This window comes from Octodon degus, unplaced genomic scaffold (genome assembly GCF_000260255.1).
Source record: "Octodon degus isolate 3935 unplaced genomic scaffold, OctDeg1.0 scaffold00200, whole genome shotgun sequence".
Taxonomy (NCBI): domain Eukaryota; kingdom Metazoa; phylum Chordata; class Mammalia; order Rodentia; family Octodontidae; genus Octodon; species Octodon degus.
In genome coordinates this window covers 3344748-3361237 of record NW_004524776.1, presented here as the reverse complement: position 1 = coordinate 3361237, position 16490 = coordinate 3344748, and the positions used below count along the sequence as shown (strand labels likewise).

The window sequence follows — 16490 nt, the reverse complement described above, 5'->3', positions numbered from 1 at the left end:
GTTTCAGCTCCCACTGGCCGGCTGTCTTCCTTGTTGATAACAAGGTGAAAAGAAGACTGGATTTGGAAGCAAAGATGTCATCTGAGGCCTGGTTTCACTCCTCGATAATCACCATGTTGTAGGGTGTGGTGAAGTTTGATATCAGCAGGAATCAGCCAACCTTTTCTGTAAAGGGCCAGCTAGTAAATATGTTAGGCTTTGCAGCCTGTGTAGCCTCTGCTACAGTACCCAGCTCTGCCTTTGTGGTGTAAGAGCTGCCACACTGGGTAACTGAGTGGGCTTGGCTGTGTTTCAGTGAAATGTTATTTTACAAACAGTGGCCGATGGGCCACTGTTTGTCCCTCTCATCCCCTTGCAGGAAGCATTTGGTACAGGGTTTGGTGTTTCATGGGTCTGCAAGAAATGGGAACCATTTTCTTTCCTTTTTAGCTTTATTAACATATTAACAGATAAAATTGCATGTAAGATAAGCAACTTGCTGTTTTGATACACATAGAAGCCATTGTTACTGTTTTTATTGCTATACTAATGCCATTTCTTGAGCTGGTACTCTGAACTAGGTACTATTCTAAGTACTTAACCACAGAGTACTTTAATATTTGCCACCCTGCAGCTGACCAAAGGTCATACAGCTACTGCATGGCAGAGCTGAGACGCTGACCCTGAGGCAGTGGCTTCCCACGGAGCCACCCCTGGCCCCTGCTCCCCTGGGCACCTTTTTCCCATCTGGCCATTCCTACCTTTTATGTAGTTCAGTATTTGTTCACAGCCTCTTGGTTTCCTTCATGTCCGTATGCCCCTTGGGGTGGGGACAGGGACCTTGCCCTCTGTTTCTCAGCCTTGAGTTCGGTGCTTCCCCCTCATCCTGGCATTTAAGCAGGTCCTCCCTAAATATTTGCCTAAGAAATAGATGTGTCATTGCCAGCTGTTCCCCACCCTCACCTCTTCCCTGAAAGCACTGGAGCTTTTCACGGTAGGTAGGGCTTGGGCTGTGGTCCCAGTGGATTTGTGATTCTCTGATAACTCACCACGCACTGGCTGCAGAGGGCAGGTCCGTGGGCAGGAAGGTTCTGTCTTCTGAAAGAATAACCCAGCTAAAATGAAGTCTTTTCTGCCTGGTCTACAATGTCATTATCTCTACCTCCTCCTTAAATAATGTTGCAACCTCTGTTTGGAAGACTCCACCTTGCCACCCAGCCTCAGGTACCTACCTTATGTGGCCTCTTGGCAGTTGAGGAGGCAAGCTAAACTATCGGATTCATACTGCCATTTTCCAGGTATGAAAACCAAGGCATGGAGGCAAAAGGACTTAGCCTAAAGTCATTCAGCTAAAACATACCAGAGTTAGGATTTGAACTTACCAGCTCCACAGACTAAGCTCACTTTGCTTTGGGTTAGTGTGGAACACTGGTCCCTGGACCAGCAGCATTGATTTAATGTACCAGAGGTATTGCCATGTGGGGCCCAGCCCAGAGGTCCGGATTTAGGCAGCCAGAGTGGGGCCCTGGGCACCTATGTTCAGCAAAATCCACAGGTGAGTCTCTTGGGCAGTCAGGACTGGGAACCGTCCCATCCCTCATAGCATGAGCCGCGTGTTTGGATTGCTGCGGGGGCTTTGCATTTAGTTTTTATGATGAACACATAAACTGGATAGACTGGTATAATGAGCAGCCATGGACTTTACCCTGTATCACCTGCATAAACATTTTGGTATGGATTATTGGAGTGCAGGCATTGTTTTGCTTTACTTTTTTTTTTTTTTTTTTTTTTTAAGGTTTTACAGTTTATCACATCCTCTCATGAAAAAAGTTGCAATTACTGAAGACAGACACTGCAGAATTTCTCCGCCTTTGGCTAGTCTCCAGTCTCTACCTTACTTTCTGCCAGCACCAACGTTAGCCTTTGCGGTGCCCCTGACTTTCTTCATTCTGTTCTTGTGTTCCTTCCGCTGCTTTCTTGAGGTCTTTTTCTTCTCATACAGGCCATGTCTTGCAAGTCTATGTTTGGGCTCATTTTTCTTCACATAATCCGGGGAATCATAAATCATACCAAAGCCAGTCATCTTGCCACCACCAAAATGAGGTCTGAATCCAAACATAAAAATGACATCGGGTGTGGTCTTGTACATTTTGGCGAGTTTTTCCCGAATTTCTGTCGTAGGTACTGTTGCTTTCCCAGGGTGAAGGACATCAATAACCATTTGTTTCCTTCAAAGAAGCCAGTTGGTCATGAACTTCCAGGGTTGGATAGTTACTGTGTCATTCATGATGGCAACAGATCCTCAGACAGCCAGGGAGGAAAAAAGCTACTTCTGCTCTTTTAATTTTGAGATAGTTTCGATCACAGAAAAGTTGCAAAAATAATGTGTTTTCATATATTCTTGACCCAACAGGATACTATTTGAAAAATGAAGATTTATATAAACTTAATATCATTATTGTTTAATATCATCAGATGTTTCAATAAGCCATTATGATGATATACCATTATCGTTATTTTATTCCTTTATTTGTGAGCTGGATTTTTTCCTATGAAAAGACATTTTCCCTCCTCTCGTTATTCACCCTGTGGGATGATTCATTTAGAAAAAGTTGGGGTGGTACTTATTTTCATTTTTTCTCTTCCCAAAACAATGGCTTAGCTTCCTAAGCATCTTTTTTTAAGTGGTTAGGTTTTCTAAACATCTTTTCATCAATGACACCAATATTTGTGTTTTTTCTGGTATCCGTTATGAACTTCCATAATTAAGCAGGTGATGTGTCTTATGCATTGTACTTTGGGCTCTTTTTGGTCAGTTGGAGCCACTTTTGGTTGTGTCTGGGTCCTTTTAGCAGTTTTCATCTTTGGGTACAACAATATGTTCCAGGCGTATCTTCTACATTTCCTGGCCAGGGTCTCTGCCAAGAAGAATTTAGAAGTTGGAAACAGAAACAAAAGGTTTTTATTTATTTTTTATGTATTTAGTGTAGGGTCTACAGGGTCTCACTACACAGATCAGACTCATAGTAATCCTCCTGTTTTCAGCCTCCCAAGCATGCCACCATGCCCAGTCTCAGTCACTATCTCCGCGCGCCCAGGGGATGGGACCTGCATGTCAGGCCGTGGGTCAAACCCTGGTCCCTGCACCTGCCTACACAGGCCTATTACTCTGCTAAGCTATCTGGCTGGCTCAGAAACAAAAGTTTTGATGCCCGATTGCATCCCAAACCAGCTTACTTTGGGTCTCTGCAGGGCTGTGCCTCTGAAGAGCACTGCCAGCCTAGGCGGAAGCCCACTTGGTTAGAGCATGCCGTCTGAGCAGGCTCTCCAAGGGCCTCATGTCAGCACGCTGCTGGGACCTGGGCTGTACGATGCCTACCCGCCCGCGTGTGGTTGGGCTGGGGCGCATCTCCGTGCCTTTAAGAAAGAGGCTGTTTGAAAGCTGCTGTGGAACCTGTCAGTGACTCCGCATTGCGCTTGATGACGCCCAGCACGCCTGATGTGGCCTCCAGTGTGCAGTGCCCACAGTTTGCCCTGTAGGCTGCCGCAGCTGCTGCCTGGGGTCTGGGGTCTGTATGCGTCCCTCTGCCACAGGCCTTAGCACTGAGCTGGTTTTGGTGGCAATACGGACTCGCCTCTGGGGCACCTACCACAGTCATAGTTTGTGTTTGTGTGTTTTTTCTCAATCATTTGATTCCGGCTGTCTCTCCCTGAAGTAATCTGAGGCACACATACTGACTGCCACTTAGCTGTGAGACCCTGAGAAGGTCATGTCACCTTTGTTCCTCTGCGTCTGACAGCCAAATGAGGGTAATACTTAGACCTGCCACGTGAGGTGGTCATGGAGACTAAATGAGGTGATCCGTGTTCCTCTGTAGCACCAAGCAGGTTAGCAGGTTATCAGCATACGCTTCACAAAGGCGGGGGTCATGTCTGTTCCGAGTTGTGTACATGATGCCTGGCACTTAGGTGTTAGGAAAGATTGGTTGGATGAGTAAGTGCATGAGGTGGAGATAACAGTAATATGTTCACAGAGTTCTCTGGAAATATAAAATAGTGCAAGACCACGTTTTTACTTTTTGAGACGAGATCTCGCTGTGTAGTTCAGTTTGGCTTTGAACTCGCTGATGTAGCCCAGGCTTGGCTTTAAACTCTTGGCAAATGTGCTTCAGTTTCCTGAATGCTGGAATTACAGGCATATGCTACCACCCTTGGCATGACTGTACTGTGTTGTATAGTGCCTGGCACATAGTTGCTGCTCAGTAAATGTTTGCTCAATGAATACATGGAGTACAGGGTGGCCAACAGTAATGCCAGTCTGTAGGGTTATTGTAGGGATGTGGGAAGACGTGGATCTGTACTGCTTTGCAGAGTGCCAGACATATAGGGGGTGCTCAGCCAATACGTGTTCAATGCGTGGTGACATGGAGCAGTGGTAATAACTGCTCGGGTTGCTATGGAGAGAGATGACACGGCGGGTCTGTAGCACATTCTTTGTACTTGCACATAGTGAGCAGTTAGGAATTGTGTGTGTGTGTGTGTGTGTGTGTGAAACTAGAGACACACCCACACATTTCCTTCTCCTGAAGCTCGGGAGAAGACTCAGTGAGGGATGCAGAGCAGCATAGGAACCGATGAAGGGCCTCTGGAAGATGTTGGACTTCTCTTGACCTGGTGAAGAGCTTACTGTTCATTTCTCTCTTCCCCCCACCGCCTGTGCTTCTCTCTGCCAGAATCCTTGCCCGGAGTCCGGTGCCTCCTTCCTTTCGAGGATCACCTTCTGGTGGATCACAGGGTAAGGGCGGGGTTCTGTCCTTGGGCAAGTGGTGGGGAATGAATGAATGAAGGGGTGGGTCGGTGGGTGGGTGGGTGGGTGGGTGGAGGAATGGATACAGGTAGTGTGGCCCCGCACTCTCCTCCACTCACCTGCAGAGCTGTCCTGAGGCCGCCTGCATGGGCTGTGTCTTCTTGAACTCGCATGCGATGTACACACAAATACAAGTGGCTGTCTGCTATGAAAGGCTTGGCCCAGGCGCTGTCCAGCTCCAAGCTTGCTTGTGGATGTGGGTGTTTTTTTACACTAATGACAATCATCTTTGGTATCCAAAGGAGACCGCTTCCAGAGCTCCTGCAGATGCTGCAGTCCTCTGCCGCTCTAGTGCCTTGTGTGAAACAGAAGTGTTTTCTTATACCCTATCCACATTTTCCTGTATACTTTACATCATGTCTGGATTATTAACCTAATAAAATGTAAATATTATATAGTTTTCATACTATATTGCTTAAGAATACTGAGAAGAGAAACAATTGTACGTATTCAGTACAGACACATTTTTTAAAATACTTTTTTAAAAAATCTTTTATTTAGTTGGTACAGGGTCTCAATACGCAGCTCAGACTCATAGTGATCCTCCAGTCTCAGCCTCGCCAGTGCTGGGATTACAGACATGCGCCACCGTGCCCAGCTTCAGTAGTGGGCCGGCGTGGCATGTGGTTTCAGGGATCGAACCTGGGTCCTTGCACTTGCCAGGCAAGTGTTTATTCTACTGAGCCATCTCCCTGCTCCTCCCCCCAGAACACTGGATTTTTTTTTTTTTTTTTTTTTTTTTGGTAGAACCAGGGATTGAACTCAGACCTTTGTGCTTGAACTCAGACCTTTGTGCTTGCCAGGGAAGCACTTATTCCACTAAGCCATCTCCCCGGTCCCTGAGGTTATTTTAAAATAAATAAAAATGTTGGGTTTACTTTTTCTTCTGAACGTGTTCAAGCCATATGGATAGATTAGTACAGGCTGAGGATCCCATATCTAAACTCTGAAACTCTGAGCACAGCCGCGACACGCCCAAGGCAGAAACCTTAGGCGGACCTCGTGTGCTGTGCTGCCGTCAACGTGCAGGCACATTAAGAGCGTTGTTTGAGATTACCTCCAGGCTGTGTGGATAGAACATACACCAGATATAAATGAATTTTATGTTCAGACTTGACTTCTATCACCTAATGTATGTGCAGATGTTCCAAAATTGCAAACAAGTATGAAACTTGAATACGTGTGGTTCCAAGCATTTCGGATAAAGAATATTCAGCCTGCATAATAAAATTAAATGAACCCATCACTCAGATTTAATGGCTGCTAATGTTTTATAGTATTAGCCTTTTCAAATTTAAAATCTAAGAAGTCAGAGTTGGGGATGTGGCTCAGTGGTGGAGCGCTTGCCTCATTGGAATGAGGCCCTGGGTTCCATCCCCATCACTGCAAGAAACAGTAGGAACCCAAAGTCCCTTAAAAACAAAACAGAAAAAGAAACTGTAAGAGGCATTCTGATGTTCTCCTCCTACATATTCTATATGCATCTCTCAGAAATGAAGCAACTTTTGGGCCGGCCAGATAGCTCAGCCGATTAAAGCGCCTGTTTTGGCAGATGCAGGGACCAAGGTTCGATCCCCTGCTCCACATGCTGAGACAGTGATTGAGACTGGGCGTGGTAGTTACATCTGCAATCCCACCACTTGGGAGACAGAAAACAGGATCATTATGAGTAGTGAGACCTTGTACTAAATACATTAAAAAAAAAAAAGATGAAGCTCTTTTTTTTCCTGGACTGCCTGACAGAATTAGCTCTATGCCCTGCTGGGCCTCATGTTGGGATTTTCCCTGTCACCTAGCAGCTGTGTTGCAGGTGGCTTGGACTGAGCCCCACTCACCTGCCCTGGTCAGTGCTCACCACCTGCCCCTCGTGTCTTGGCCACAGGTTGGTGATCCGAGGCTACCGGCAGCCCTTGGAGGGCAGTGACCTCTGGTCTCTGAATAAGGAAGACACATCAGAGCAAATCGTGCCTGTGTTGGTGAAGAACTGGAGGAAGGAATGTGCCAAGTCCAGGAGGTAAGCATGGATTTTCTTGTGCTCTGGGAGAAGCCAGATACACTCTCCGATGGCCTGGTCACAGTCTCCCTCAGGCCAGTGCCTCCACTGGCCAGCTCCATGGTCTTGGGAACGCTGCTTTCTCTCCCTGTGCTGTGGTGGCCACATCTGCTGATGGGGCTGAATGTGGCAAAGACAGTTTGGGCAGAGGAGAAGAGGTCCCGTCACTGTGACCCTTGCAAATGTGTGCCTGTACTGTGGGGCTTGCCCTTCCTGGTTTCATTCTTTTATGCCTCTCTTTGAGCATCTGGCATCGTGAATGCTCCCGCTGTTTTGAGTGTTGTTGTTGAACTTGTCCAGCTGACGTCTGGCAGACAGGATGGGACTTGGACCAAGAAGCTCTGTTTCTGCCCGGAGCTCGGTGGCTGCACTGAGCAGACGTGGTCACTGCTGCTTTTGTGCCCAACACAGAGGCTCAGGACAGGCACCACGTTAGCTGCCATTTCCAGGCTAGCTGAGGCATAGGAGTTGAGCATGCCCTGAAGAGCAGCTTTGACCCCATGGGGCGAGACTAAAACAAACACAGGAGGGTGACCCGGCTGATTCAGATAATGGGGTCAGAGATGGCTTCGCTGAGAAGATGACATCTGAGCAGAGACTCTTGTCAAAGGAAAGAGCGAGCTGCGTGTGCCCCTGGGGGAGGGCTTTCCAGCTACAGGGAGCAACCAGTACAGAGGGCCTTTGGCACCCATGGAGCAGCAAGGCGGCCATGCAGCTTGTGTGGAGAAGTGTGTGGAGAGCAGGAGGGCAGAAGGTAGGAGAAGCGTTCTCCCAGGCTCAGTGCCAAAGAGCTGGGGCCTGATTCCAGGTGCAGCAGGAAGATGGGTTTGATGTGGGGCAGTGGAGTGATGTGAGTACTACTTTATAGCAACCACTTGGGCTACCTGGAGAGGGGGAGTGGTGGAGATGACAATGGATAGGGGTCTCGATGTCCCTTCATGCCTCAGCTGAGCCTCTGTTTCCACTCAGGATTTCCTGAGAAGTCAGAGTTTCCTATCACCTGGCAGCTGTGCCCTGGCACTAGGAAACCTTGGCGTTTAGGTGGATGAGTTGTGTTTATCCATCTGAATGAAGCTCTGGGTCGGACATGTCTGTCACCAGGGAGGACACAGCAAGAATTAGCTGGTGGGCTCAAGAGCCACCCCCACCGGGGCAGGCCCAGCTCATGCCAGGGCCTTTCAGTGTGCTTAGCTTGGTAAGGGGTTGCTGGCTTTTTCCGCAGAGGCATGAGCCAGATCTGGTGCCCGTAACCTAGTGGGTTTAGAGGGGGTCAGAGGATGCGCATCCTGCTATGCCTGAACTTGGTGTGGTCCCTTGCACCCACATCTCTCCAGCTAACCAGTGAGCCTCAGGTTAGCTGAGGGCTGTAGGGACTCATGAGGTCCTGGGAAGGTGGGGGATGGTGGGCAAAGTTCTACCGTGGTTTCTTACCCCTCTGGCTCCTCTTAGCAGCCAATTCTGCATTGCTTTGCTGCTCCTACTCTGAGTTTTAGAATGAAGCACCTGGTTGGGCATGGTGACTCATCTACAATCTTACCACTTGGAAGGCTGAGGCAGAGTGCTTGGCCAGCTGGAGCTATGTAGAAAGACTGTCTCAAAAACAAACCAAGCCAAACAAACAAACAAATAGTAAAAACCAAACCATTTTTTCATTGGGTTGTTAAATGACTTTGTGTTCTTCAACCTGTAGCCACCCAAGGCTTAAGGCCATTTTTGATTGTGGGTCCAGCTGGTATGAGTATAAAGTAGTTTGGTAGATGTGGAAAGAGTTTGGCAAGCTTTTTTTGTTTGTTTGTTTTTTAAGTTAAACATAGTTGCTGTATCACTAGCCACTCCTTTTCTAGGCAAATGTCCAAGGGGACTGGGAAGTTACACTCCTAAAGGACTTGTACAGACTTGTACACATCTGCTTTGTTCATGATACCCACACTGAAGACAACCAGAGCTCCCCCATTAATAAGAGAGTGGAGGCACCAGGGTGTAGCTCAGTGGCATAGTGACTGCCTAGCAAGTGTAAGGTCCTGAGTTCTATTCCCAGTACAAAAAAAAAGGGGGGGGGGAGTAGGTGGCAGATTCGGATGTCATCAATGGAATGCATTCGTGGCCTCCTTCACAGTGGCCTCCAAGAAGGAAATGTTGATAGCACTGGGAGGATGAAGTGTGGAATAGTTACCCTGAGTGAAGGAAAACAAACAAGAAGGAGCGGCCTCCCTCCATTCAGATCTGCTGCAGAAGCCCCTTAGGTTCTCAAATCCACAGATGCACAGCCTACCAGTATACTATCTGATTTCCAAAAAAATCAATAGATAGGAAACAAAAGAAGAATTTATAATTAAGGAACTCATATTTTAGTGTACAAATGCCACATTAAGTACAAATCCCTAGTCACCCCTTGGTATTAACCTGGATATCAAAGTACCAGCAGCACTGGGAGGATGAAGTGCTCATCAGCTCTCAGAGATGAGACAAGATCAAATGACCCAGGCTAGGCTTGAACTAGGAATCCTCCTACAAAACCATGACCAGTCCTTGGCAAAGTCTCAAACTAAATAGAGTGTTGGCAAAAGTTACATCTTAAAAAATTGAGGGTGAGTCCTCTTCTCTTCACTACAGTTTTGTTTTGCATGGTTTCAGCCATGTGTGGTCAATTATGATTTGGCAGTATTAAATCTTAAATTCAAAAAAGAACTTATAAGTTTTAAATTGTGAACTTTTTTTGCACCATCCCATAATGTCATCACCAGGGGTTATGTGTATCTGTCCAGTGTATCTGCACCTTATACACTACCTGCCTTTTAGGCACTCAGTGCCATCTTGGTTATCAGATTGATGGTACTCAAATCATTTTTATTTGATACCATAATGCTGCTTAGTGCTTCTGTCCACATGTCCTCATAGAGGCACTGTGTTATCCCCCATTATTACTGAAAGGGTGAGAGTTGAGCATGGTGGTGCATAGCTGTAATCCCAGTGCTCTGGGAGGCAGAGGCAGGAGGAATATAAGTTTGAGTCAAGTTTGGTCAACTTGGGACTTAGCTAGACCCTGTCTCATAAATAAATAAATAAATAAATAAATAAATAAATGGGTGGTGTTGTAGCTCAGTGCAAAGGCCCTGGGCTCAATCCTCAGTGCTCAGTGCTGCAAAACAGGTCAGGGGATGTTGAATTCTGTATAAGGAAATAATCTTGAAAGTGATACCAATACTGTAGATTTTCATAGTTCTTCAGTTATTAACCATCACTATTTACCTCTTACTGTGCTATGTAGTGTCACTGGATGATGTGGGAAGAGGTCCCCCCAAGGAGATGATGGGGACCTCAATTCCCCCATCCATAGGATAGGTTGCAGGTTTGTTGATGTGTGTATGTCATGGGGAAGAATTGTAGAGTGAGCCAGTGAGAGGCATACAGTTAGGTGGCTAGCAGTGCGCACTCCCAGAAAAACCTGCAGGCCCGCAGGAAGGACGTGCACCATGGGCCTGGGTATCCATGGACCATCCTCAGGATGGATAGCGTGCGCTTTCCTGTTCTCTGTCAGGCTGTCTGTTGGCCTGAGTCAGCATGTGAGGCATTTCTCTGTGTCTGACGTTCCTAGGGCTGCAGCCTACCCGTTAGCACTGCTTCCTTGAGGATAGAGCCCTGCGGGAGGAAGGGCGGTCTCAACTTACAGGTGGAAGGCAGAAGCTCAGTTTTAAAATATATTTTTTAAATCATTCATTCATTCATTTGGTACAGGGTTTCGCTACACAGCTCAGACTCATAGTGATCCTCCTGTTTCAGCCTCCCCAGCGCTGGGATTACAGGCCAACACCATCACACCTGGTTTCAGTGGCCTGCTTGGTGTAGGGCCGGCACACGTAGTACCCGGGTCCTTTCGCTTGCCTAGGCAGGCGCTTAGACCACCAAGCTATCTCCCTGGCCATGAGTCCAGTTTACAGACATATCATATTTTAAGGCCCTTAGGAGTAGGTTTTTTTTTCTTTTTGGATTGAGTTTCTTGGAAGGGACAGCAGCATCCTAACCACAGCAAACTCTATGTCCCGAAGGACAATATTTTAATTACAGTTTTTACTGTCTCATTTCTCCCTGTGTCTTTTTATCTTCTACCTCAGTAGATCTCCCTGGACAAAAAACAGTGTAGACAGGGCTCAGTGCCCCCTTTGGTTTCAGCCATCCAGTAGGCCTTTGGGCTATGCCCCCCATAGATAAGGGCAGACTGTTTGTTTTTTTGTTGTTGTTATTTTGTTTTGTTTTGTTTTTAATGTGCCTTACAGTACTCAGGATTGAACACAGGGTCTTCACACTAAACTGTACACCCAGCCATTTATACTTTTTATTTTGAGACAAAATCTTGCTAGTTGCTGGGCTGAGGAGATAGTTCAGTAGAATAAGTGCCTGCCTGGCAAGTGCAGGGTCCTGAGTTCGATCCCTGGTACCGGGGGAAAAAAAACAAAAAAAAACAAAAAAACTTGCTAGTTGCTAAAGTGAACCAGGCAAGGCTTGAACTTAGCCTCTTCCTGCCTCAGCCTCCCTGTGGTGTTTGGCTTTCAAGATCACATTGTACCACCACACCTGCCTTGGATTACTGTATACTTACATGTGTAAAAATACACACTTTGCATAGAATCATGCCAGAAATTAGAGGCAGATTCTAGGCTTTCATAATTTCAGGCTGATTTCTTGCTTGCATGAGTGCCTGATGGTATGTCTGTACTTGTTCAGTGATGTGCAGAGTGCAGCACAGAAAGACGCAGGGCTGGTATCTTGAGTTATTATGACAACTCAAGAACTTAGATTTGGAAAGTAGGGCTTCCTTCCTGAGAACCTCTGATTCTGAGGACCAAGAAAAAACGCCTTGTGGAGTCGTCTGTATTTGTTATACAATTTAAATTTACCTCCACGCTGTCCTTGGATGGAATTACAGGACTGTAAGGGAAGTGACAGCTCCCACGTTCCCTTCCAGAAATTGTCTTGCTAGCACTAAAAAGAGCAGAAAGTGCACATTCACCTTGTGAAACTCCAGGCTCTGGGGTTGCAGACCAGCCCAGCCCTTCTAGAATACAACGGGAAGTGTGGGACGGAGACCAGGCTCAGCACATCTAGACAACTGAGAACTGTATGACACTGAGGCCTTTCTAAGATTTGGATTTTGCCCCTGCAGAAACATCAATGAGCTTATTTTACAAAAGACAAAACCACTGAGAGCTCCTTATGTGGCTCCTTGGTTCAAGCCTGTCAGAGAACAAAATTACATTTTAGTTTAGCAGGGTAGGTTGGCACCATTTCCCGTTCTAGAATCAAATCTCTCCAGTTCTGACTTGTGGGAAGGTCACATTCACAGTTTCAGCCTGCTGACCGAAGCTCCAGGGCCAGTGGCTCCAGGGAGAGTTTCCGTGTGTTGATTTCTCATCTGTTGTTGGTGGTTCTGGTCCACTGGGGCCGGTTTAGGAGCTTAGTCCTAAACAACAACTGCCTGTAATTTCTTTTAGCTTCTTCCTTTTCTCAGAGGGGCTCACCTCTTTCCAACGTTTCTCTCCCTTCCTCGCCTCCAGGCCTTGCTCCTCTCTTTCCCCTGCCCGAGACCCCTTTCCCTCTTCCACTGTACTTACTCTGTCATCGCCCAGCTCTCAGCTCAGGCGTCCCTCCTCCAACCAGCCCAGCAGTGGCACATCACACACCAAACTGGTTCTCTCCTGAGGCACTTTGACCTTAGAGCTCGCCTTTTTGCCTGGCCCAGAGCAGGTGTTCTGTCCGTGTTGGTGGACCAGTGGCCAGTGCCACCCCTGCCTGCGTTGACATGGGTGAGGTCAGCAAGTCCCCTTGCCCCCTCTGACCCCCCCTTCTGGGCAGTTTTCTCCCAGCTCTGCCCTTCCCTGTCCAGCCTTCCTGACCTCTCCCAGCTCTGCTGCTCCGCAGCTCTGCTGGCCTCTTCCTCATCTAGGGCCCTTCCCTCTGCCCCGCCCTTCCTCCCTCCTTCCCTTTCTCTTATTTCCCTGCCTGATTCAGCCTTCTCTGATCACTTCTGCTACCCTTGACTTCCTCCACTCAGGCTTGGGCCTTCCTGCCCGCTGTGTACTGGAGACCTCCCTGAGAGCAACCTAGGGTCAGGCAGCCTGTACTCCACAAGGCCAGGGCCCACTCAGGAAGTGATGTGGAGCCTCTCCCTTCCTCCTGGCTGTGCAGGCCTGTGTGGGTGAAAAGAAAGTATACTAAACATCCCAGGCAGAGCCAGCTCCAAGAGAAGGAGGCACAGTGGCCAGGGGAGGACTTAGGGAAGACTGTGACAGCATGAAAACTAGAAATAATTCCTGTGGTCAGAGGAGTAAATCCCTCTTCTCCAAAGTGGTTCACCTCCTGGTCCTCAGACTCTGGGAGCAGGTCACATTCCTTAGCAGAATGTCTGTAGCTGTGGTTTAGAGTTTGAAGACAGGGAGGATATTCTGGATCATCCAGGCAGGCTGCTGTGATCACAGACTTCAGTTTCAAATGACGATGACGTGATCAGAGAGGGCAGATTCACGCAACTGGCTCCAAAGATGCAAGGAGGGGTCACGAGCCAGGAAGTGCAGGAGATGTCTAGAAGCTGCCCAGGGAGAGGGAGAGGGAACAAATTCTCCCTTTGTGCCTCAGGAGGGAACAGCCCTGTGGGTCCATTTGAGATTTCAGGCTTCCAGAAGGGTGAGATAATCTGGACAAGGGATGTGACTGCTCTGACTGCATTTGGGGAAAGGAGAGTGTGTTAGTGTCTGTTGTTACATAACAGATTGCTCCAAATGGAGCAGCCTAAAATAATAAAAATGAACATTGACTCATAATTTCTCTGGGTCTCAGGGAGTGGCTTAAAGGTCTCTTGGGGTCATCTTGGCTGGCTACTCTGGACTTGGCAGAGGCAGTAGGATCTATTTCCGGGTCATACACGGTTATGAGTTAGACAGCTTCTTCACAAGATCAAACCAAGAGGCTTCTCTCCAGGACAGACTGTCTTTAGGACATAGTAGATGACCTTGTCCAGAGCAAGTGACCGAAGAGAGGAAAGATGGAAGCCAAGTTTTCTGTCCCCCAACATGGACCCCTCCCAGCCGGCCTTCCTCATGTTGTTGTGTTTTGAGCAGGAAGGGATTCCATGCGGCACAAGCCCAGGAGGTGGGACTCAGTTGTTGTGGGCTACTCTGAGGCCAACTGCCGTGAGTTTGCAGCGGTAGCACAGGAAGTAGGGCCTTGCACTGTCTCTGTGACTTAAACAAGCCATCTCTGTGATCAAGACAAGCAGTGTGACCTCTGAACTTCAGCTTATACCTGAGGAGCAGATGGATTAGATTTTGCCATGTTTCTAGTTCTTGTCCAGCCCCAATATAACATAACAAATAACCTCCTATTGTGTCAACTGTTTGGCATTTTTTAATAACTGTCTCAATAATATAAAGACTAATGATGCTTCTTGACTTATAATGGGGTTATGTCCCAATAAACCCATTGTAAGTTTAAAATATCAAAAATGCATTTAATATAGGCCCATTTTTCTTTTCATTTTTTGCACAGTCCTAGGGAGTGAACCCAAGGTCTTCATACCAAGCTTCACTGTCAACTCTTTAAATTTCTTTCTCTCCCCCCACCCCAATTCTGGGATAGGATCTCATTAAATTACTAAATTGTCCAGGCTGGACTTGAACTTGTGATTCTCCTACCTTAGCCTCCCAGAGTGCTGGGACGGCAAGCAGGTACCAGCATCCCTGGTTGTATAACCCATGTTTATAGACCATTCACCATTGGTAAGCCCTGATAACAGCCTACATGCCTGCCAAGAAATGACTGGATTAAAAAATGTGGTATATCTACAAATTTGATTTGAAACTGTCTCATTGCTATTTATTTCTCAATAAAATTATGGAAAAATAAGGCAATATGTGGCATACTTAAAAAATGTGGTATACATGCATGACAGAATGTTATTGAGTCATTCAAAAAAAAAAAAATGGAGTCATGCCATTTGCAGGAAAATGGGTAGAATGTAAGACCAAGTGAAATAAGTCAAATTCAAAAGTTAAATATCTCTTAAATGAGAAACCTACATTGAAGTTATAACAAAGGATAAAGTAAAGGAGAGATGATAAGGAACTAGAAGGTAGACTCTTGGAGATAGGGGGAGAAGAAAAGAGAGAAGGGTGAAAGGATTGAAAATGATGAAGAGATGTTCTATGCATGTACCGAGTTCCCTGACAGGCGTCACCATTGTGTGTTCCCAACATGCCCTCATTAAAACCCACGCTTCATGCACCTGACCTGCCTGGTTCATAGCTGGGCAGCACAGCATGCTGTGGGTGCCCGCTGTTGTGTGTGGTGCACACACGGCTGAACGGGACCGTGATCCTGCTGCCCGGGGGGCAGGGCAGGAAGGCCCAAGCCTGAGTGGAGGCAGTCAAGTGTAGCAGAAGTAATCAGATATTGCATGTCTGGGAAACCTGGGAAACGGTCACAATTTAGAGTTTGAAGTACACTTTCTGCCAAGGGCTTTCATGCCATCATGCATGGACAGCTCTTAGGCTAGCCATGGTAAGGTGGGGACCAGCTGAGCATGTTTTCTTGGCAACAGCTTTATTAAGATACAGTTTATACAACCCACATTTAAAGGTGCTTTCTGTAGTTTCCTTTTTTTTTTCTGTATTTAGGACAGGGTCTACAGGGTGTACAGGGTCTTACTTTGCAGTTCAGACTCGTAGTGATTCTCCTGTTTTCAGCCTCCCAAGTGCTGGGATTATAGGTGCACACCACCACGCCCAGACTCGATCATGTCTCTGCGCACCTCAGGGAGTGGGGCCAGTACAGCACGCTGGGGGTTGAACCCTGGCCTCTGCGCTGTAAGCAGGAGCTTTAGTCCACTGAGCTATCAGCTTTCGTCCACCTTGTGGTTTCTTGAGTATCTCCTCAGAGTTGTGTGGCCCTCACCACAATTGATTCTAGAACATTTTCATTTTTACCCCTGAAAGAAACTGCATATTTTTAACTTTCATCCCCTAATTGTGTCTGATCTTCCCAGCCCCAGATATCTTTATCTTTATAGACTTGTCTGTTCTGGATGTTTCATGGACACAAAGTCAATATGTGGCTTTTCTTTCTTTCTTTTTCTTTTTTTTTTTTTTTTTTTTTTTTTTTTTTGAGACAAGGTCTCACTGTACAGCAGCTCAGGCTGGCCTTGGCCTTGAGCTCACAGCAGTCCTCCTGCCTCAGACTCTTGAGTACTGGGATTCCAGATGATTTCTGGAGTGACATCATTATTTTGCATTCCTGCTGGCAGTGTAGAGGTGTTCTTATTTCTCTGTATCCTTGTACTTCTTATCTGTCTTTTTGATGCTAGCCGCCTTAGTAGGAGTGAAATGATGTCGTACTTTGGTTTGATTTGTGTTTTGCTGATGACTAGTGATGCTGAGCAATTCATTGTGCGCCAGCTGTACCATATCTTCTTAAGAGAACTTTCTTAATATCCTTTGTCCCTTTTTAGATTGGACATTTTCTTACAGAATGATAAATGTTCTCTGTGTGTCCTAGATACAAGTCCCTTATCCAGTTATTGATTGGCAAGTATTTTTATTATAT

General features: G+C 46.8%; 1 protein-coding gene across 4 annotated transcripts in view; it reads left to right on the top strand.

Moving 5' to 3' along the window:
* Nucleotides 1-16490, top strand: part of Abcc1 (ATP binding cassette subfamily C member 1) — a 137348-nt gene that overhangs the window by 55327 nt on the left and 65531 nt on the right. For all 4 annotated transcript variants that reach the window (XM_023704671.1, XM_023704670.1, XM_023704669.1 and 1 more), the window contains exons 6-7: nt 4713-4774; nt 6729-6860. In XM_023704671.1, the coding sequence (XP_023560439.1) occupies nt 4713-4774; nt 6729-6860 (194 nt within the window). The remainder of the gene's footprint in view (nt 1-4712; nt 4775-6728; nt 6861-16490) is intronic.